This window comes from Scyliorhinus torazame, chromosome 16, assembly GCF_047496885.1.
Source record: "Scyliorhinus torazame isolate Kashiwa2021f chromosome 16, sScyTor2.1, whole genome shotgun sequence".
Taxonomy (NCBI): domain Eukaryota; kingdom Metazoa; phylum Chordata; class Chondrichthyes; order Carcharhiniformes; family Scyliorhinidae; genus Scyliorhinus; species Scyliorhinus torazame.
Window position 1 is genome coordinate 191,659,862 of NC_092722.1, and position 22,026 is coordinate 191,681,887.

Here is a 22,026-nt window from a genome sequence, read left to right on the forward strand (position 1 = left end):
TAAAAGTTTTTTTAAAAAATATGTTTTTAAAGTTACTGTTGACTATCTGTTTCCTAGCACTAGATTTCCACTATAAATGTGAAAGCTAAATATAGTACTCTCCGATCTCTGGCTTAGATACCCCTCTAAATTATAATTAAGTTACCAATGCTTAATTTTTTAAATTCAGTGTAGATTCCCAACCAGCCACTCAGGCCACAGCTTTTCTGTGATGTCACTTCAGTTTCCCCCCCCACCCCCACACAGAATTTGAAAAGGTAATAAAAGTAAAAATGAGTAAAAATCACTTACTTACCTTCTGAGGGTCTTAAATTTTCTCAGGTTCTCTCCCTGACAGAGACTGCTCCTCCTCCTCCGAACGGCTCCCAAAACTAGGCCGCGATCTTTTTAAATCTCCGCTCCGACTCGCAGCTCCCGCGCTTTTTAAATCTCTGCTCCGACTCGTAGCCCCCGCGCTTTTTAAATCTCCCGGCTGTCTTCACTGTCCCGGCTGTCTCTCCTCCCGCGCTGTTTTCAATCTCCCGGCTGTCTCTCCTCTCGCGCTGTTTTCAATGTCCTGGCTCTCTCTCCTCTCCTGACCTTGAACTTGCTGGGCCAGTTCAATAGGGGGCAGTTAAGAGTCAACCACATCACTGTGGGTCTGGAGTCACGTGTAGGCTAGGCCAGACCAGGTGGTGATGGCAGATTTCCTTCCCTGAAGGACATTAGTGAACCAGATGAGTTTTTACAAAAATCATTGGACTTTTAATTCCAGATTTTCAATTAATTCAAATGTCTTCATCTGCCCTGGTGGGATTCGAACCCGGGTCCCCAAAGCATTACCCTGGATCTCTCGATTACTTGTCCAGTGACAATACCACTACCCCACCGCCTCCCCTTGTGGGGAGATGGGCCATACGCCAGGACCTGCATATCAGACACCCAGGGTGTCAGCAATGAAGATGCTGGCCAGAAGCTATGTGTTGTGGCCACGCCTGGGTGGGGACATTGAACGACTGGCCCAACAATGTACCACATGCCAGGAGCATCAGGAGCACCTGCAAGCCGCTCCGCTACACCCGTGGGAATGGCCAGGCCGTCCTTGGGTGGGTCTGTATGCAGAATTTGCCGGCCCTTCCCACGGTTCGATGGTTTTACTTGTGGTAGACGCCCAGTCCGAGAGGCTGGAAGTCTATCTGATGTCATCCACCACGTCGAAGGCTACCTTTGAGAAGCTACAGCTCCCCTTCTGCACCCACGGAGATGCTAGGTACAGACAATGGTATTCCATTCACCAGTGACGAGTTTGAAAGCTTTGTGAAGGCAAACGGGGTGAGTCACATTCGCACAACCCTGTATCACCCGTCCTCGAACGGAGAGCCGAGCGAGCGGTGCAGACCTTCAAGAGAGGGAGGAAAAAACAGACCCTGGGATCCATGCAACCAAAATTAGAACGATTATTGTTTAGTTATCAGACCATACCACGTGCCACGACTGGCGTAGCTACGGCCGGAAACTCAGGACCCACCTCAGCCTCATGTTCCCCGATACTGGTGGGAGAGTGCGACGCAGTCAGAACCTGCAGAGGAAAGGTCGAGACAGGCAGACTCTGACCAGACGATACCAACCAGGGGACTCAGTGTACATTCGAAAATTCAGGGTCAGAGCCCGTTGGATTCCAGGAACTGTGGTACAACATCTGGAGCAGTCTCATACCAAGTAAAGACTCGTGATCGGATTTGGGAAGCACCTTGATCACTTCAGGAGCAGGGGGCCAGTGTTAGGAAATGCCCTCCCAGAGGAGCCATCTTCCAGCCATGTCAGCCAGCACGTGGGGGCCTGGGAGCCTGGGGGTCTCACCCCATCTTCCAGCCACATCAGCCAGCACGTGGGGGCCTGGGAGCCTGGGGGTCTCACCCCATCTTCCAGCCACATCAGCCAGCACGTGGGGGCCTGGGAGCCTGGGGGTCTCACCCCATCTTCCAGCCACGTCAGCCAGCACGTGGGGGCCTGGGAGCCTGGGGGTCTCACCCCATCTTCCAGCCACGTCAGCCAGCACGTGGGGGCCTGGGAGCCTGGGGGTCTCACCCCCATCTTCCAGCCATGCCAGCCAGCACGTGGGGGCCTGGGAGCCTAGGGGTCTCACCCCTATCTTCCAGCCATGCCAGCCAGCACGTGGGGGCCTGGGGGTCTCACTCCCTGGGGCCCCGGCGTCCAGGTGCGAGAGGTGGTGGACTCGGATTCCGAGATGGAGACCCAGGCATCCGAGGTTTCCGACGGCGACCTTGCCAGGGATCAGTCACCAACGGTACCCCCCAGACGATCATCCCGGAAACAACGTTCCCCAACACACTACCCCTCCTCCCCCGAACAGTCTTGCAGCTGCCGGAGGTGCAACCGCGGGGTGAAGAGGGGGCCATGACCTCCTCCACTTCCTACTTCAGAGGGACCTACGGACTTTGGGGGGGGGGGGGGGGGGGAGGTGTTATATCCCCCACGGGACACACGGGGGCGACCCGATTAATCTCTCCATGCATCTCATGGAGTCTGAGCTCTCCTGCTGAAGGGGCAGAGGCCCATCAGAGGGCTCATTAATCAATTGCCATAAAAGCTGGGCCATGTAGGACCTGGGATCCCGGAATGGGCTCCGCTGGGCTACTGCCTGGAAATACTTTTCCTGCTCCCTCACGGCGCCGAGGTCCCAGGTTCGAATCCCGGCTCTGGGTCACTGTCGTGTGGAGTTTGCACATTCTCCCCGTGTCTGCGTGGGTTTCGCCCCCACAACCGAAAGATGTGAGGGTAGGTGGATTGGCCACGCTAAATTGCCCCTTAATTGGAGAAAATGAATTGGGTACACTAAACTTATAAAAAAAGTAAATACTTTTCCTTTAACCTTGAGTTGTAAATAAACCATTTTTGACTCGCCTTTCTGGACTCCTTCTTGACTACTGTAGCTGGGCGAGGATATTATGGCAAGTAGATGGAGTTAAGATACAAATCGGCCGTGATCTATTGATTGGCAGAACAGGTTTGAAGGGCTGAATATTCTCCTCCTGTTCCTATGGAGGCCAGAGGGAAAGAAAATGGCGTTAACAGACTTGTTTCTTGTTTTCCGTTTACCTCAGCTATCTTTGTGTTTCTTGGAGCTATCTTGATAACACGAGGGACAATCGCCGCTTCCAGGGACCTGCATGTCCGCTTGCTCCAGAACATCCTTCGTGTCCCCATGCTGTTCTTCGATACCACGCCAACGGGAAGAATTGTCAACAGATTTTCCTAGGTAGGTTTTCCCCCGTCATGACTCTCCGAGAGCTCCATTGTGGCATTGGTGACTGAACAGGCGTACCCAGGGCTGGGAAGACCCCACGTCTGGCCAGTGCTGAGTTCCATTAAAGGCCTTATTTGAAGACGATCTTTCTGCGTTTCTATGTAAGTCTCATCATCCACTGGCCTTCAAATATCCTCTCAAACTGTCCTCCTGGCTCATAATTGGACAAGGAAGACTGGGAACAATGATCCGCTATTCATACCCTCTCTCGGTTAATTTTTTAAAAATTGGTTGCCAAGATGTGGATGTCACTGGTGATTTTTTTGCCCATCCCTAATTGCCCTGGAGAAGGCAGTGGTCAGCTTCCTTCTTGAGACACTGCAGTCCATGAGGTGTAGATACACCCACAGTGCTTTTACGGAGGGAGTTCCAGGTTTGTGAAGGGACGGCTGATATATTTGCAAATCAGGATGGTGAGTGACTTGGAGGGGGATTTCAGGCGGTGCTGTTTCCGTGTGTCTGCTACCCAAGGCACTCTTAAAGTGCTTTCAACTGGCTAAATTCTGGAAATCTCCCTCTAACCTTCTCTGCCTCTCTCCATCCCTCTCCTCATTTAAGGCGCTGTTATATCTTTGACCACATTTTGGCCATCTGTCTGTATAGCTCCTTATATGTCTAGGTGTCAGATTTTGTCTGACACACGCTCTCATGAAGCATCTTGGGATATTTTGCCACATTGAAGCCACTATATAAATGCAAGATGCGTCCATTGGCTTTTGAAATCGCCAATGGAATCTTCTTCAACCACCCAATCAGGTTGTGTGTTCCATTTGATTAGATCGCCCCTTAATTTTCTTCATTTGAGGGAATCCAATCCAGTTACAGAGGGACATAGATAAGCTGCAGCACTGGGCTGAGAGGTGGCAAATGGAGTTTAATGCAGAAAAGTGTGAGGTGATTCATTTTGGAAGGAATAACAGGAAGACTGAGTACTGGGCTAATGGTAAGATTCTTGGCAGTGTGGATGAGCAGAGAGATCTCGGTGTCCATGTACATAGATCCTTGAAAGTTGCCACTCAGGTTGAGAGGGTTGTTAAGAAGGCGTACGATGTGTTAGCTTTTATTGGTAGAGGGATTGAGTTTCGGAGCCATGAGGTCATGTTGCAGCTGTACAAAACTCTGGTGCGGCCGCATTTGGAGTATTGCGTGCAATTCTGGTCGCCGCATTATAGGAAGGATGTGGAAGCATTGGAAAGGGTGCAGAGGAGATTTACCAGAATGTTGCCTGGTACGGAGGGAAGATCTTATGAGGAAAGGCTGAGGGACTTGAGGCTGTTTTCATTAGAGAGAAGAAGGTTAAGAGATGACTTAATTGAGGCATACAAGATGATCAGAGGATTGGATAGGGTGGACAGTGAGAGCCTTTTTCCTCGGATGGTGATGTCTAGCACGAGGGGACATAGCTTTCAGTTGAGGGGAGATAGATATAAGACAGATGTCAGAGGTAGGTTCTTTACTCAGAGAGTAGTAAGGGTGTGGATTGCCCTGCCCGCAACAGTAGTGGACTCGCCAACACTAAGGGTATTCAAATGGTCATTGGATAGACATATGGACAATAAGGGAATAGTGTAGATGGGCTTTAGAGTGGTTTCACAGGTCGGCGCAACATCGAGGGCCGAAGGGCCTGTACTGCGCTGTAATGTTCTATGTTCTAGAAGAAGGGGAGTTTTTAAAATGTTATTTGTAACTTTTGCTTCTATAACGTTTGCTTCTCTCGATGTACAGGACATTTACACCATCGACGAGACGATACCAATGTCCTTTCGGGGCGTTCTGGCCTGCTTCTTTGGTGTGATCGGCACGCTGTTCGTCATTTGTCTGGCTACACCATATTTCACCATCGTGATCGTGCCACTTGCTATTCTTTACTATTTCATACAGGTAATGTTGTCTGGTCTCTCATCCTCCCATTGTATCTAATCATGGGAACTGCTGGACTAACAATGATGCCAGAGCTGAGAGAGTGTAACATTGAGGAAAGGATAAACAGGCTGGGGCTCTGTGGAAAAGAAATGACAGGAGGAAGCAGGGTTTGGAGTGGGTGGACTGATCTTTAAAGCATCTCTGCATCTCCTCATAGCTCACCCTCCCACCCAACGTTGTATCATCTGCAAGTTTGGAGATAATTTTAGTTTCCTCGTCCAAATCATTAATATATAATGTGAATAGTTGGGGTCCCAGCACAGATTCCTGCAGTACCCCACTAGTCACTGCCTGCCAATCGGAAAAAGACCCATTTATTCAAATGTTTTGCTCCCTGCCTGCTAACCAGCTTTCTATCCATCTCCAGACACTACTCATAATCCCATGCACTTTAACATCACAAAGTAATCTGGTGTGTGAAACCTTGTCGAAAGTCTTCTAAAAGTCTAAATGTACCACGTCGACTGGTTATCCCTGGTCAACTCTACTAGTTATATTTTCTGTGCTGTGCTGTGAAAATCCTTGATAATTGACTGCAGCAACTTCCCTACTACCTACATACGGCTCGCTGGTCTATAGTTTCCTGTTTTCTCTCTACCGCCTTTTTTGAATAGCGGAATTATATTTGCTATCCACCAATCTGTAGGAACCAGTCCAAAGAATTTTGGAAAATGACCACCAATGGATCTACTATTTCTAGGGCCACTTCCTTAAGTACTCTGGGATGAAAATGATCAGGCCCTGGAGATTTATCTGTCTTCAATCCCATTAAATTTCCCCAAAGCATTTCTTTACTAATGCTAATTTCCTTCAGCTCCTCACTAAAACTTGTGTTTCTCAGAGTGTCCGGTACATTATTCATGTCTTCATTTGTGAAGACAGATGCAAAGTGCGAATTTAATTCCTCAGCCATTTCTTTCTGCCCTGCTATGAATTCCCCCGTTTCTTTTTTTAAAAATTTAATTAAAACCCAATTAACTTTTCCAATTAAGGGGCAATTTAACGTGGCCAATGTACCTACCCTCACATCTTTTGGGTTGTGGGGGCGAAACCCACGGAAACACGGGGAGAATGTGCAAACTCCACACGGACAGTGACCCAGAGCCGGGATCGAACCTGGGACCTTGGCGCCGTGAGCAAGCAGTGCTAACCACTGCACCACCGTGCTGCCCAATTCCCCCGTTTCTGACTGTAAGGCACCTACATTGGTTTCTATCACTCTTTTTCTCTTTACTTACCTATAGACACTTTCACAGTCAGTTTTTATGTTCCCCGCCAGCTTACTTTCATATTCTATTTTCCCCTTCTTAATCAATCCCTTCATCCGCCTTTGCTGAATTTTAAACTGTTCCCAATCCTCAGGTCTACTGCGTTTCCTTGCTAATTTGTATGCCTCTTCTTTGAATCGAATACTATCTCCAATTTCCCCCATAAGCCATGGTTTGGCCACAGTTCCCTTTCTACTCTTGCTGCAAATAGGAATCAACAACTTTTGGAGTTCACCTATTCGTTCCTTGAATGCCTGTCATTGCCTGTCCACTGTCCTTCCTCTCAGTAATGTTTCCCAGTCCATCATAGCCAGCTCATGTCTCATACTATCATAGTTACCTTTATTGAGGTTCAGGACCCTGGTCTCAGAATCAACAAACTCACTGTCCACCTTGTTAATAATTCTGCCATATTATGGTCACTCATCCCCAATTCTTCTCTCACAATTAGATTGCCAACTCATCCTTTCTCATTGCACAACACTCAGTCCAAGGTGGCCTGTTCTCCTGTTGGTTCCTCAACCTATTGGTCCAGAAAACCATCCCCTGTACACTCCAGAAATTCCTCCTCTATTGTACTGTGACTAATTTGATTCACCCAATCTGTATGCAGATTAAAGTCACCCATAATCACAGATGTTCCTTTATCACATGCATTTCTGATTTCCTGTCTAATGTTATTCCCAACATTACCACTGTAGTTTGGTGGTCTGTATATTACCCCGACAAATGTTTTTTGACCCTTGGTGTATCAAGTACATATAAGGAGATATTTCCACTTGCAGGGTAGCCAAAATTAAGGCCGTAAATATAAGACAGGCTCCAGTAAATCCAACAGGGAACTCAGGAGAAACTTCTTCACCAAAGAGTGGTGTAAATGTGGAACTCTCTCCCACAGGGAGAGGTTGAGGTGAATAGTGTAGATGTATGAAAGGTGAAGCTGGGTAAAGACATGAGGTAGAAAGGATTCGGATAACCTGTTAGAATGAGATAAAGTATTTAAAGTGGGATGAGGCCTGAGTGGAGTTGGAATCAGTTGAGGCCAGTAACCTGTTACTGTGCTGGAAAGGCTGTGTGATTCCAAAACACAATCACTGCCCATCCAGTTCACCTGCGACTATCCTACTGTACCTGGCCTAGGAGTAAGAAGTCTTCCAACACCAGGTTGAAGTCCAAATAAACCTTTGGACTTCAACCTGGTTTTGGAAGACTTCTTACTGTGTCCAGCCCAGTCCAACACCGGCATCTCCACATCATGTCCTAGGAGTGTGTGATGGGGAAAGTGTAGAGGGAGCTTTACTCTGTATCTAACCCTGTGCTGTACCTGTCCTGGGAGTGTTTGATGGGGACAGTGTAGAGGGAGCTTTACTCTGTATCTAACCCCGTGCTGTACCTGTCCTGGGAGTGTTTGATGGGGACAGTGTAGAGGGAGCTTTACTCTTTATCTAACCCCGTGCTGTACCTGTCCTGGGAGTGTTTGATGGGGGACAGTGTAGAGGGAGCTTTACTCTGTATCTAACCCCGTGCTGGACCTGTCCTGGGAGTGTTTGATGGGGAAAGTGTACAGGGAGCTTTACTCTGTATCTAACCTCGTGCTGTACCTGTCCTGGGAGTGTTTGATGGAGACAGTGTAGAGGGAGATTTACTCTGTATCTAACCCCGTGCTGTACCTGTCCTGGGAGTGTTTGATGGAGACAGTGTAGAGGGAGATTTACTCTGTATCTAACCCCGTGCTGTACCTGTCCTGGGTGTGTTTGATGGGGACAGTGTAGAGGGAGCTTTACTCTGTATCTAACCCCGTTCTGTACCTGTCCTGGGAGTGTTTGATGGGGACAGTGTAGAGGGAGCTTTACTCTGTATCTAACCTCGTGCTGTACCTGTCCTGGGAGTGTTTGATGGAGACAGTGTAGAGGGAGATTTACTCTGTATCTAACCCCGTGCTGTACCTGTCCTGGGAGTGTTTGATGGGGACAGTGTAGAGGGAGCTTTACTCTGTATCTAACCCCGTTCTGTACCTGTCCTGGGAGTGTTTGATGGGGACAGTGTAGAGGGAGCTTTACTCTGTATCTAACCTCGTGCTGTACCTGTCCTGGGAGTGTTTGATGGAGACAGTGTAGAGGGAGATTTACTCTGTATCTAACCCCGTGTTGTACCTGTCCTGGGAGTGTTTGATGGGGACAGTGTAGAGGGAGATTTACTCTGTATCTAACCCCGTGCTGTACCTGTCCTGGGAGTGTTTGATGGGGACAGTGTAGAGGGAGCTTTACTCTGTATCTAACCCCGTGCTGTACCTGTCCTGGGAGTGTTTGCTGGGGACAGTGTAGAGGGAGCTTTACTCTGTACCTAACCCCGTGCTGTACCTGTACTGGGAGTGTTTGCTGGGGACAGTGTAGAGGGAGCTTTACTCTGTATCTAACCCCATGCTGTACCTGCCCTGGGAGTGTTTGATGGGGACATTGTAGAGGGAGCTTTACTCTGTATCTAACCCCGTGCTGTACCATTGTAGAGGGTGCTGCAATTTGTCTGCCATGATTCAGTACTGAGAAAATGAAAATAGTTGGGAGTTTACTACTAAATAGGAATGTTTGTATTTTGAACTTTTATACTTGAAATGAAGGAATTGTGCTGTTATCATTTGGACCTTGATGGTAGCGCATGGTCTGTCCACCAATCGCTGCTCCACTCCTATAGAGGGAAACAGCAAACTCCTGCCTCAGATTATTGATGGAAGAATCCACTTGTTGTTGCAGACGTTTTATGTTGTCACATCACGACAGCTCCGGCGATTAGACTCGGTGACCAGGTCCCCCATCTACTCGCACTTTGGTGAGACAGTGACCGGTTTGCCCATAATCCGGGCCTATGGGCACCAGGCCCGATTCCTGGAGACCAACGAGCAAATCATAAATGGAAACCAGAAATGTGTCTTTCCCTGGATTGTGGCGAACAGGTACTGACCTTTCTTGTCTGTTCATCATTGTGTTCTTTTACATGTTGTGATGAGGTGCAGATACCATAATCATAGTGCGGCCTTTGATGGAATCCGAACAGAACAATCAATGATTACACCAGCAGCAGGGAGGTCCTGTGGCGAACTGGGTTCTGTCCCTCCCTCTGAACCAGAAACTCCGGGTTCAAGTCCAACCCCAGGACTCGGCGGCCGAATAAATAAATATTCAACCTACAAAGTCCTTCCATTACAGGTTGTAAAAGTAGAAGAGTTTCCTGGTTTTAACATGTGATAGGAGGAAATTGGAGCCCCCAACTTCACTATCCATTACTCCAGATTACAACCAGCTGTTAAGACACCCTGTCGAGTTCACGGTCAATTTCAGCCCCACAGATCCCCGAGTCCCAACATAAGTGAATCAAACAACGTCTGCAGTTTAAAACAAAACCTGCAATGTTGCAGGACAGGAATGCTGACAAAAAGAAACACGGAACAGACTAGAATTTAACCAGTTCCTTTCATCGCATGTGGATGTAACCACAGCAGCGAAACTGTAATACACCAGCACCATACAATGCTAATGGATTTACCTGCCCTCTACTGGCCTTTTCAACCTTGGGGGTGGCAGCCCATTGCTAGTTGCTGTAACACATGTGAATAGTCAGTGTGAGATATTCGACTGTGGGTGTATCACACTCAAACCGTTTCCGATCCTGGAGTAAACACATGCACTGGCAGGCCCGAACAAAGATGAGAAGCAGACATTCTTCACCTCCCCGTGCCTCCAGAGTGCTCAGCTTAGTTAGAGCTCCCACTGTTACCCCTCACCCTCCTCACTTATGACATTCCTTCAAACGTACTTCTTTGATCAAGCTTTTGGTCACCTTTCCTCGGAGGGTTCTTGTGGCGCCGTGAGTGGAGTCTCTGCCTCGGAGCAAGAAGCTCCGGGTTCAAGTCCCATGCCAGGACTTGATGGCCAATGAAGGTGTGTTCATAACACAGACAAATGGGTTGATTATTAACCTGGGAATCCTCCCAACAACCAATGGCAGGCGGTAAGAGTGGGAGAAATGCCTGGCAAGCCATGTAATGGAAAGAGGATTGGAGCCTCCACCATCACTCTTCATAGCTCCAGACATGCATGTTGCCACAGCAACCTGGAATCCTTGAATGAACTGTAACACACCACAGTACAGGAGGAGACCATTCAGCCCATTGTGTGTGTTCTGGCCCTTTGGAAGCGCTATCCAATTAGCCCAAAGCTGTCTTTCTCCATCGCTCTTCAAATTTTTCCATTTTGAGAATTTATCCAACTTCATTTTGAAAGTTCTTGAATTTAGGCAGTGTGATCCAGATCTCAACAACTGCAGATGTAAAACCAGAATTCTCATCCTCCCAATCTTCTCATTTCAGTAATCTTAAAATCTGTGTCCCCCTGGTTACTGAGCCCCTAGCCAGTGAACAATGTCCCTTTCTATCTACTCAGCTAAAACCCCTCATGGTTCTGAACACCTCACTGAAATCTCCCCTTAACATGCTCATCTTTAAGAAGTGAGGCTCGATTAACTGTTGGGCTTTAGTTTGCAAGACAAGAGAAATGAAGAGTGCAGATTTTCCTTGGATTTTTGCTTTGGAGTGGGATTCGAACCCACCACCTTCCGACTGGGAGGTTAGAGTGGCTGCCAAGTGGACCAACCACATTGACAGCTAGATAACTCATGGCTTAACTTGGGCAGCACGGTAGCACAAGTGGATAGCACTGTGGCTTCACAGCGCCAGGGTTCCAGGTTCGATTCCTGCTGGGTCACTGTCTGTCCGGAGTCTGCACGTTGTCCCCGTGTGTGCGTGGCGTTCCTCCGGGTGCTCAGGTTTCCTTCCACAGTCCAAAGACGTGCAGGTTAGGTGGATTGGCCATGCTAAATTGCCCTTAGTGTCCAAAAAGGTTAGGAGGGGTTATTGGGTTACAGGGTGGAAGTGAGGGCTTAAGTGGGTCGGTGCAGACTCGATGGGCCGAATGGCCTCCTTCAACATTGTATGTTCCATGCTTGTGAAATATTTTGGGTTGTCTCTGAGAGCCCCATTTAGGGAGCTGCATTGGATATGTTTATGTTGAACCTGTATACCTTTGGCAGTCTGCCCCACTGTAGCTGTAAGGTAACCATCACCTTGTCTTTCCATACAGGTGGCTTGCAATCCGCCTGGAGTCTGTTGGCAATTTGGTGGTGTTCTTTGCTGCCCTGTTTTCTGTTTTAGCCCGAGGCAGCCTGGATAGTGGGCTGGTTGGTCTCTCCATTTCCTATGCACTAAACGTGAGTACATCTCCCGTGGCAGGCCGGTCCTGCTTGCACTGATTCAGCCGTTTCAACATCTCTGATGTGTTGGGCCAAGCTCCATTGGATGAAAGTTTCCTTTCTGCCCAGCCCGTCCCGTGACCCTCTTGCAGTTGAGATGCCTGAAGTTATTGGGCCTAGCAGTATTTTTGCATCCGCTTTGCACTGTAAAACTGCACCTGGTCAAGGGCAACTAGAGATGGCAATTAGTGCTGGCCTTGCCAACATTCCCCACATCCTGACAAAGAATAATGAAAAACAATTGCTTTTATCTGGGAAGGATTATTCTAGAATTGTAGAAATGTTGCTGCGGGGGCAGTCCATTTGACCCACCCTGCCTTTGTGCGCGTTACCTTTCCTGGGATATCTGCTCTCTAATCCCACATATCGTCGTCACTCCCATTCCCCTTGCAGATTTACTGTTGCTAAAATCTTCTGTAATTCGGTCTCATATATCCTGACTGCCCAGCCTCTACTGCCCCTGAACTAATGTATTCCGTTTTCGAAGAGCAAAAAGCTCTATGCAAGAGAACATTTCTTCTACTTTCCAAGTTAAAATTCTAACGTTAGATGTCCTGACAACGCTTTCTCAGAGGCACGAATGAACTGGCTTCTTGTTCCACGCAGTGGAAGGTGATGTCTTCGACAGAACCTTCCAAACCCACGACTGCTACCATCTAGAAGGACAAGGGCAGCAGATACCCGGGAACCCCACCACCTGGAGGTTCCCCTCCAACTCCCTCACTCACCCTGACTTGGAAACATATCGGCCGTTCCTTCACTGTCGCTGGGTCAAAATCCTGGAACTCCCTCCCTAACAGCACAGTAGGTGTACCTACACCACAGTACTGCAGCGGCTCAAGAAGGCAGCTCACCACCATCTTCTCAAGGGGCAATTAAATGAGCAATAAATGCTGGCCTAGCCAGCGAAGCCCATATCCCATGAACGAATAAAAAAAAGTAAGGGTGAAATTGTTTCCAGGACACCGAAGCTGAGGACTCCATGGGCTGGTTCTCCGTTCACCGACGCCGAAAACGGGCTCGGTGACAGGGTGGAGAATCCGTTTTGGCGTCGAAATCGGGACCGCCGCCGGTTTTCCAATTCTCCACTCCCTGAAAATCGGCATACTCATGGAGTACGCCGTGCCGAGTATCCACCGCCTCAGGCCATTGCCTGACGCCCGTCCCGCGATGCGCCGTTGCTGACCGGCTGAATTCCCGACGGTGTGGGTACTTAGTCCCAAAGACGGAGAATCCAGACCCACATGTTTGCCCTGAATCTACATGTGTGAGGGAATCACAGACCCACATCCCTCACCTTGCAAGCCATCATCGTATTGGGGTTACATAGAACTTTCACATAGAATTTGCAGTGCAGACGGAGGCCATTCGGCCCATTGAGTCTACACCGGCTCTTGCAAAGAGCACCCCACCCAAGCCCCACGCCTTCACCCTATCCCCATTACCCAGTAACCCCACCCAGCACTAAGGGCAATTTTGGACACTAAGGGCAATTTATCACCTAACCTGCACATCTTTGGACTGTGGGAGGAAACGGGAATACCCGGAGGAAACCCACGCAGACACGGGGAGAACGTGCAGACTCCACACAGACAGTAAACCAAGCCGGGAATCGAACCTGGGAACCTGGAGCTGTGAAGCAATTGTGCTATCCACAAGGCTACCGTGCTGCCCTTGCAAATACACAGAGCACCCCCCCATCATTTAAGTGTGTGAGGAGGTTCAGTTACAGACCGGTGCCCTATCCCCCAGTGCTGTGGACCTGTGCAGTGTTGCCTAGGATTGTGGCACTGTGTAGTTTAACTCTGATGAACGTTGTCATTAAATGATCTGAGCCACTCGCTGTCTCTCCCTCTTACGCTTGCTTTCATCAATTGTTTTTCTGTCCACCACTCCTCAGGTGACCCAGGCGCTGAACTGGCTGGTCCGGCAGACAGCAGAGCTGGAGACCAACATTGTGTCTGTGGAGAGGGTCTCCGAATATACCAAGCTGGACAATGAGGTATCCCGAACGGAGAGATGGGAACGAGGGGAAAAGAGCGCAAAGTTCCCTGGAATTGGGAGGTTGCAGTGGGACAGGCAGCAGCCATCAGGGGCAGGAGGACAGGGATTGACCAAGTGCACAGAGGCACAGCAAAGTGCAATGTGACAATGACTGCATTATCTGCTCTCATTTTACACAATGTTGATTTGAGGGACACTGAAGGAGGCCATTCGGCCCAGCAGGTTAGCACTGACCCTCCTAAAGAGCATCCTACCTAGGGCCACTCCCCTGGCCTATCCCCATAACCCCACCTAACCTGCACATCTTTGGACTGCCGGAGGAAACCGGAGCACCCGGAGGAAACCCACGCACACACGGGGAAGATGTGCAGACTCCACACAGACAGTCACCCGAGGCTGGAATTGAAACCGTGTCTCTGGTGTTGAGAGGCAGCAGTGCTAACCACTGTGCCACAGTTCGTACTCAAAAGGCACCTTCTTTGTTTTAAGGTTGTTGGGCAGAAACGCAGAGAGGATTGAACCACCCCCTTACCCCAACCCAGCATAACTCCCCGAGATTGAGAGTGTTGGGACGAGATTGAGAGTGTTGGGACGAGATTGAGAGTGTTGGGACGAGATTGAGAGTGTTGGGACGAGATTGAGAGTGTTGGGACGAGATTGAGAGTGTTGGGACGAGATTGAGAGTGTTGGGACGAGATTGAGAGTGTTGGGACGAGATTGAGAGTGTTGGGACATTTAGTGCAGACAGGGTGAGTTGATATTTGGGGGAACAATGCACTATTCTCTTGGTTCATTATCCAGCAATGCTCAAGAGAAGAAACTGGGTGGGCGGCATGTGACGCAGTGGTTAGCACTGGACAGTGGTTAGCTGTTTCCGACAATGCTCGGCACAACATCGAGGGCCGAAGGGCCTGTTCTGTGCTGGACTGTTCCATGTTCTGTGTTCTATGGGACTGCGGCGCTGAGGACCCGGGTTCGAATCCCGGCCCTGGGTCACTGTCCGTGTGGAGTTTGCACATTCTCCCCGTGTCTGCGTGGGTCTCCCCCCCTGTAGCGCACAATGACTTACGAGAGAGACGAGTAGTGATGAAGTCGATTCAGGCTTTATTAAGCGAGACTTGTCCCCAACAGTTCAGCAACAGAATGAAGCGGCGGGGAGAAGCTCAGGTTCTTATACTCCGCCTTCAGGGCGGAGCCAGGAGTCAACAGCCAACCAGGACCCGGGATCTGTCAGCCAATAGCATCATGGTTTCACAGTCCCACATGACCCCTAATACATACCACCACACCCCCACAACCCAAAGATGTGCAGGGTAGGTGGATTGGCGCGCGCTAAATTGCCCCTTCATCGGACAAAAGTGAATTGCGTACTCTAAATTAATTTTTTTTCAAAAGAGAGGAAACTGGGATTTTTAAAAATAGGTTTCGATAAAGAAAAGGAAAGCTTGGTGGGAATTCTCTGAGAATGGGGCGATGCCCCCACGCCCGCGAGAAAACAGGCGTGATTCTCCATTTTGAAGGGGGTTATCAGGGGCGCATCACGGCGGACCCACACAGCAAGCCGGTCCCAACAATATAGGCCCCCCCCCCCCCACACATCAGGCGCGCCTGCCGATTGGTGGCCCCCGATCGCGAGCCTGGCCGTCCTGGAGGCCCCCCCCCCCCCGGCGACGGACCCCCCCGCCCCCCCCCTCCCCCGTGGACCGGGTCCGCAGCCACCACTCCGGGTGGGAACCATGTTGGAATCTTACAGCCGCGAATTCGGCCTGCTGCCGGCGGAGAATCGCCGCGTGGGGGGGGCCTCTTTCAATGGCCCCCGCCGGCACCGTGTCGACCGCGCGCGACTGGGGGCGGTTCTCCTGTCCCCGGGGAATCGCGCAAAGGCCCCGGACCCGATCGGCTCGGAGAATCCCCACCCTGGTTTTTAATGATTTTTTAACGATGTCTTTCTTCTCAGGCTCGTTGGGTGACGGACCACCGACCAGAAAAGGGCTGGCCTGACCAGGGGGAGATTAAATTCCTGGATTACCAGGCTCGTTACAGACCAGAGCTGGATCTCGTGCTCCGTGGCCTCACCTGTGAATTCAGGAGAAATGAAAAGGTAAAACGGAAATGACAATAAAATAGCCCATCGTGCTGTGCTGGCCTTCTGGAAGAGCTGCCCAATTAGTCCCACTACCCTAGCTCTTTCCCAATAGCTCTGCAAATGTTGCCTTTTCCTATTTACCTTTTTGAAAATTACCATGCAGCGCATTCCAGACACAAGCTTGTGCAAAAACAAAATTCTCCGCGTCTTCCTCCTCTGGTTCCGTTGCTATTATATGAAATCTGGGAATCTATTCCCAAAGCCCTTCCCAGTGGGAATAGTTTCTTCCTATTCTCCATCAAAGCTCATAATAATTATCAACGTGTCCAGCAACCTCTGCTCCAAGGAGGACCACCTCTGCATTTCTGATCTTTCCACATAGTCCCTCTTCCCTGGTATCATTTCTGATAAACCTCCTCTGCACCTTCCTCAGGCCTTGACATCCTCTCTAAAGTGCAGTGCTCAGGTGTACACAGTGGCCAACACCATGTTCCATGTGCAGTTTTAATTGTTGTTCCCTAATTGGTATTCTCGAGAATCTGCCCCAATAAGTAACTACAAGGTGGAAAACATCAACAGCTTGTTGTCTGTTTCTCAACATCAGGTTCTGTGTTACCAAATGACTTGTTTGTCTTCAGGTAAAATTGTTAAAATTCAGTTAAAATAATGCCCATGTACCAGCTACAAGATGCACTGCAGGAACTCACCAAGGCTCCTTAGGCGGCACCTTCCAAACCCACGACCACTACCATCTAGAAGGACAAGAGCAGCAGATACCCGGGAACCCCACCACCTGGAGGTTCCCCTCCAAGTCACTCACCACCCTGACTTGGAAATATATCGCCGTTCCTTCACTGTTGCTGAGGCAAAATCCTGGAACTCTATCCCTAACAGCACAGTGGGTGTACTAACACCTCAGGGACTGCAGCGGTTCAAGAAGGCAGCTCACCACCACCTTCTGAAGGACAACTAGGGATGGACAATAAATGCTGAGCCTAGCCAGAGACGCCCACATTCAGTAAATTAAAAAAAAAAAATTAATTATAGAAAGGGGCAGTATCTGATTTCTTGAGAGAGGTGTGTGTCACACAGACAGCTGTGTGTTCGCTCACTCTCTCTCCCTCTCTCTCTCTCTCTCAGCAAGGTGTGTGTCTGCTCTCTCTCTCAGCCAGGTGTGTGTCTGCTCTCTCTCTCTCTCTCTAAGCAAGGTGTGTGTCTGCTTTCTCTCTCTCTCTCAGAGAGGTGTGTGTCTGCTCTCTCTCTCTCTCTCAGCCAGGTGTGTGTCTGCTCTCTCTCTCTCTCTCAGCCAGGTGTGTGTCTGCTCTCTCTCTCTCTCTCAGCCAGGTGTCTGTCTGCTCTCTCTCTCTCTCAGCCAGGTGTGTGGCTGCTCTCTCTCTCAGACAGGTATGTGTCTGCTCTCTCTCTCTCTCTCTCTTCGCCAGGTGTGTGTCTGCTCTCTCTCTCTCAGACAGGTGTGTGTCTGCTCTCTCTCTCTCAGCCAGGTGTCTGTCTGCTCTCTCTCTCTCTCTTAGCCAGGTGTGTGTCTGCTCTCTCTCTCTCAGACAGGTGTGTGTCTGCTCTCTCTCTCTCAGCCAGGTGTCTGTCTGCTCTCTCTCTCTCTCTCAGACAGGTGCGTGTCTGCTCTCTCTCTCTCTCTCTCAGCCAGGTGTCTGTCTGCTCTCTCTCTCTCTTAGCCAGGTGTGTGTCTGCTCTCTCTCTCTCAGCCAGGTGTCTGTCTGCTCTCTCTCTCTCAGCCAGGTGTCTGTCTGCTCTCTCTCTCTCTCTCTCAGACAGGTGTGTGTCTGCTCTGTCTCTCTCTCTCTCTCTCAGACAGGTGTGTGTCTGCTCTGTCTCTCTCTCTCTCTCAGACAGGTGTGTGTTCGCTCACTCTCTCTCCCTCTCTCTCTCTCTCAGCCAGGTGTGTGGCTGCTCTCTCTCTCAGACAGGTGTGTGTCTGCTCTCTCTCTCTCTCAGGCAGGTGTGTGTCTGCTCTCTCTCTCTCTCTCAGCCAGGTGTCTGTCTGCTCTCTCTCTCTCTCAGCCAGGTGTGTGGCTGCTCTCTCTCTCAGACAGGTATGTGTCTGCTCTCTCTCTCTCTCTCTTAGCCAGGTGTGTGTCTGCTCTCTCTCTCAGACAGGTGTGTGTCTGCTCTCTCTCTCTCAGCCAGGTGTCTGTCTGCTCTCTCTCCCTCGCTCAGACAGGTGCGTGTCTGCTCTCTCTCTCTCTCTCTCAGCCAGGTGTCTGTCTGCTCTCTCTCTCTTAGCCAGGTGTGTGTCTGCTCTCTCTCTCTCAGCCAGGTGTCTGTCTGCTCTCTCTCTCTCAGCCAGGTGTCTGTCTGCTCTCTCACTCTCTCAGACAGGTGTGTGTCTGCTCTGTCTCTCTCTCTCAGACAGGTGTGTGTCTGCTCTGTCTCTCTCTCTTTCAGACAGGTGTGTGTCTGCTCTGTCTCTCTCTCTCTCTCTCAGACAGGTGTGTGTCTGCTCTGTCTCTCTCTCTCTCAGACAGGTGTGTGTCTGCTTTCTCTCTCAGACAGGTATGTGTCTGCTCTCTCTCTCTCTCTCTCTTAGCCAGGTGTGTGTCTGCTCTCTCTCTCTCAGACAGGTGTGTGTCTGCTCCCTCTCTCTCAGACAGGTGTGTGTCTGCTCTCTCTCTCTCAGCCAGGTGTCTGTCTGCTCTCTCTCTCTCAGCCAGGTGTCTGCCTGCTCTCTATCTCTCTCAGACAGGTGTGTGTCTGCTCTGTCTCTCTCTCTCAGACAGGTGTGTGTCTGCTCTGTCTCTCTCTCTCTCAGACAGATGTGTGTCTGCTCTGTCTCTCTCTCTCTCTCTCAGACAGGTGTGTGTCTGCTTTCTCTCTCTCTCAGACAGGTATGTGTCTGCTCTCCCTCTCTCTCTCTTAGCCAGGTGTGTGTCTGCTCTCTCTCTCTCAGACAGGTGTGTGTCTGCTCTCTCTCTCTCAGCCAGGTGTCTGTCTGCTCTCTCTCTCGCTCTCAGACAGGTGTGTGTCTGCTCTCTCTCTCTCAGACAGGTGTCTGTCTGCTCTCTCTCTCTCTCTCTCTCTCTCAGACAGGTGCGTGTCTGCTCTCTCTCTCTCTCTCTCAGCCAGGTGTCTGTCTGCTCTCTCTCTCTCTCAGCCAGGTGTGTGTCTGCTCTCTCTCTCTCAGCCAGGTGAGTGTCTGCTCTCTCTCTCAGCCAGGTGTGTGTCTGCTCTCTCTCTCTCAGCCAGGTGCGTGTCTGCTCTCTCTCTCTCAGCCAGGTGAGTGTCTGCTCTCTCTCTCTCTCTCAGCCAGGTGTGTGTCTGCTCTCTCTCTCTCGCTCAGCCAGGTGTGTGCCTGCTCTCTCTCTCAGACAGGTGTGTTTCTGCTCTCTCTCTCAGACAGGTGTGTGTCTGCTCTCTCTCTCAGACAGGTGTGTGTCTGCTCTCTCAGACAGGTGTGTGTCTGCTCTCTCTCTCTCTCAGACAGGTGTGTGTCTGCTCTCTCTCTCTGTCTCAGACAGGTGTGTGCCTGCTCTCTCTCTCTCTCAGACAGGTGAGTGTCTGCTCTCTCTCTCTGTCTCAGACAGGTGTGTGGCTGCTCTCTCTCTCTCTCTCTCAGACAGGTGTGTGTTTGCTCTCTCTCTCTCTCAGACAGGTGTGTGTCAGCTCTCTCTCTCAGCCAGGTGTGTGGCTGCTCTCTCTCTCTCTCTCAGCCAGATGCGTGTCTGCTCTCTCTCCCAGACAGGTGTGTGCCTGCTCTCTCTCTCTCTCTCAGACAGGTGTGTGCCTGCTCTCTCTCTCTCTCTCAGACAGGTGTGCGCCAAATCTCTCTCTCTCAGACAGGTGTGTGTCTGCTCTCTCTCTCAGGCAGGAGTGTGTCTTTTCTCTCTCTCTCTCAGACAGGTGTGTGGCTGCTCTCTCTCTCTCTCAGACAGGTGTGTGGCTGCTCTCTCTCTCTCAGCCAGGTGAGTGTCTGCTTTCTCTCTCTCTCTCAGCCAGGTGTGTGTCTGCTCTCTCTCTCTCGCTCAGCCAGATGCATGTCTGCTCTCTCTCTCTCAGCCAGGTGTGTGTCTGCTTTCTCTCTCTCTCTCTCAGCCTGGTGTGTGTCTGCTCTCTCTCTCTCTCTCCGCCAGTTGAGTGTCTGCTCTCTCTCTCTCAGCCAGGTGTGTGTCTGCTCTCTCTCTCTCTCAGCCAGATGCGTGCCTGCTCTCTCTCTCTCAGCCAGATGCGCGTCTGCTCCCTCTCAGCCAGGTGAGTGTCTGCTCTCTCTCTCTCTCTCTCAGCCAGGTGTGTGTCTGCTCTCTCTCTCTCTCAGCCAGATGCGTGTCTGCTCTCTCTCTCTCAGCCAGATGCGTGTCTGCTCTCTCTCTCTCAGCCAGGTGTGTGTCTGCTCTCTCTCTCTCTCTCTCTCTCTCAGCCAGGTGTGTGCCTGCTCTCTCTCTCTCTCTCTCAGCCAGGTGTGTGTCTGCTCTCTCTCTCTCTCTCAGGCAGGTGTGTGCCTGCTCTCTCTCCCTCTCTCTCTCAGACAGGTGTGTGTCTGCTCTCTCTCTCAGCCAGCTGTGTGCCTGCTCTCAATCTCTCAGCCAGATGCGTGTCTGCTCTCTCTCTCTCAGCCAGGTGTGTGTCTGCTCTCTCTCTCTCTCTCAGACAGGTGTGTGTCTGCTCTCTCTCTCTCTCTCAGACAGGTGTGTGTCTGCTCTCTCTCTCTCAGACAGGTGTGTGTCTGCTCTCTCTCTCTCTCTCAGACAGGTGTGTGCCTGCTCTCTCTCTCTCTCTCTGACAGGTGTGTGTCTGCTCTCTCTCTCTCAGCCAGGTGTGTGTCTGCTCTCCCTCTCTCAGCCAGGTGTGTGCCTGCTCTCTCTCTCTCTCTCAGACATGTGTGTGCCTGCTCTCTCTCTCTCAGCCAGGTGTGTGTCTGCTCTCTCTCTCTCTCAGCCAGGTGTGTGTCTGCTCTCTCTCTCTCTCAGCCAGATGCGTGTCTGCTCTCTCTCTCTCAGCCAGATGCGTGTCTGCTCCCTCTCAGCCAGGTGAGTGTCTGCTCTCTCTCTCTCTCTCTCACCCAGGTGTGTGTCTGCTCTCTCTCTCTCTCAGCCAGATGCGTGTCTGCTCTCTCTCTCTCAGCCAGATGCGTGTCTGCTCTCTCTCTCTCAGCCAGGTGTGTGTCTGCTCTCTCTCTCTCTCTCTCAGCCAGGTGTGTGTCTGCTCTCTCTCTCTCTCTCAGCCAGGTGTGTGTCTGCTCTCTCTCTCTCTCAGGCAGGTGTGTGCCTGCTCTCTCTCTCTCAGACAGGTGTGTGTCTGCTCTCTCTCTCTCTCTCAGCCAGCTGTGTGTCTGCTCTCAATCTCTCAGCCAGATGCGTGTCTGCTCTCTCTCTCTCAGCCAGGTGTGTGTCTTCTCTCTCTCTCTCTCAGACAGGTGTGTGTCTGCTCTCTCTCTCTCTCTCAGACAGGTGTGTGCCTGCTCTCTCTCTCTCTCTCAGACAGGTGTGTGTCTGCTCTCTCTCTCTCTCAGCCAGGTGTGTGTCTGCTCTCTCTCTCTCAGACAGGTGTGTGTCTGCTCTCTCTCTCTCAGCCAGGTGTGTGCCTGCTCTCTCTCTCTCTCTCAGACATGTGTGTGCCTGCTCTCTCTCTCTCAGCCAGGTGTGTGTCTGCTCTCTCTCTCTCAGACAGGTGTGTGTCTGCTCTCTCTCTCTCTCTCTCTCTCAGACAGGTGTGTGTCTGCTCTCTCTCTCTCTCAGACAGGTGTGTGTCTGCTCTCTCTCTCTCAGACAAGTGTGTGTCTGCTCTCTCTCTCTCTCTCTCTCTCTCTCAGACAAGTGTGTGTCTGCTCTCTCTCTCTCTCTCTCTCTCTCTCAGACAGGTGTGTGTCTGCTCTCTCTCTCTCTCTCAGACAGGTGTGTGTCTGCTCTCTCTCTCTCTCAGACAGGTGTGTGTCTGCTCTCTCTCTCTCTCAGACAGGTGTGTGTCTGTTCTCTCTCTCTCAGACAGGTGTGTGTCTGCTCTCTCTCTCTCTCTCAGCCAGGTGTGTGTCTGCTCTCTCTCTCTCAGAGAGGTGTGTGTCTGCTCTCTCTCTCAGACAGGTGTGTGTCTGCTCTCTCTCTCTCAGCCAGGTGTGTGTCTGCTCTCTCTCTCTCTCTCAGCCAGGTGTGTGTCTGCTCTCTCTCTCT

General features: G+C 50.7%; 1 protein-coding gene across 1 annotated transcript in view; it reads left to right on the plus strand.

Annotated features, from left to right (window-relative positions):
- The window catches only part of abcc2 (ATP-binding cassette, sub-family C (CFTR/MRP), member 2), a 154,603-nt gene that overhangs the window by 102,323 nt on the left and 30,254 nt on the right, over window positions 1-22,026 (plus strand). The window contains 6 exon segments of the mRNA XM_072479697.1: window positions 3,105-3,259; window positions 5,033-5,188; window positions 9,249-9,448; window positions 11,631-11,757; window positions 13,700-13,801; window positions 15,761-15,904. Of these exon segments, the coding sequence (XP_072335798.1) occupies window positions 3,105-3,259; window positions 5,033-5,188; window positions 9,249-9,448; window positions 11,631-11,757; window positions 13,700-13,801; window positions 15,761-15,904 (884 nt within the window).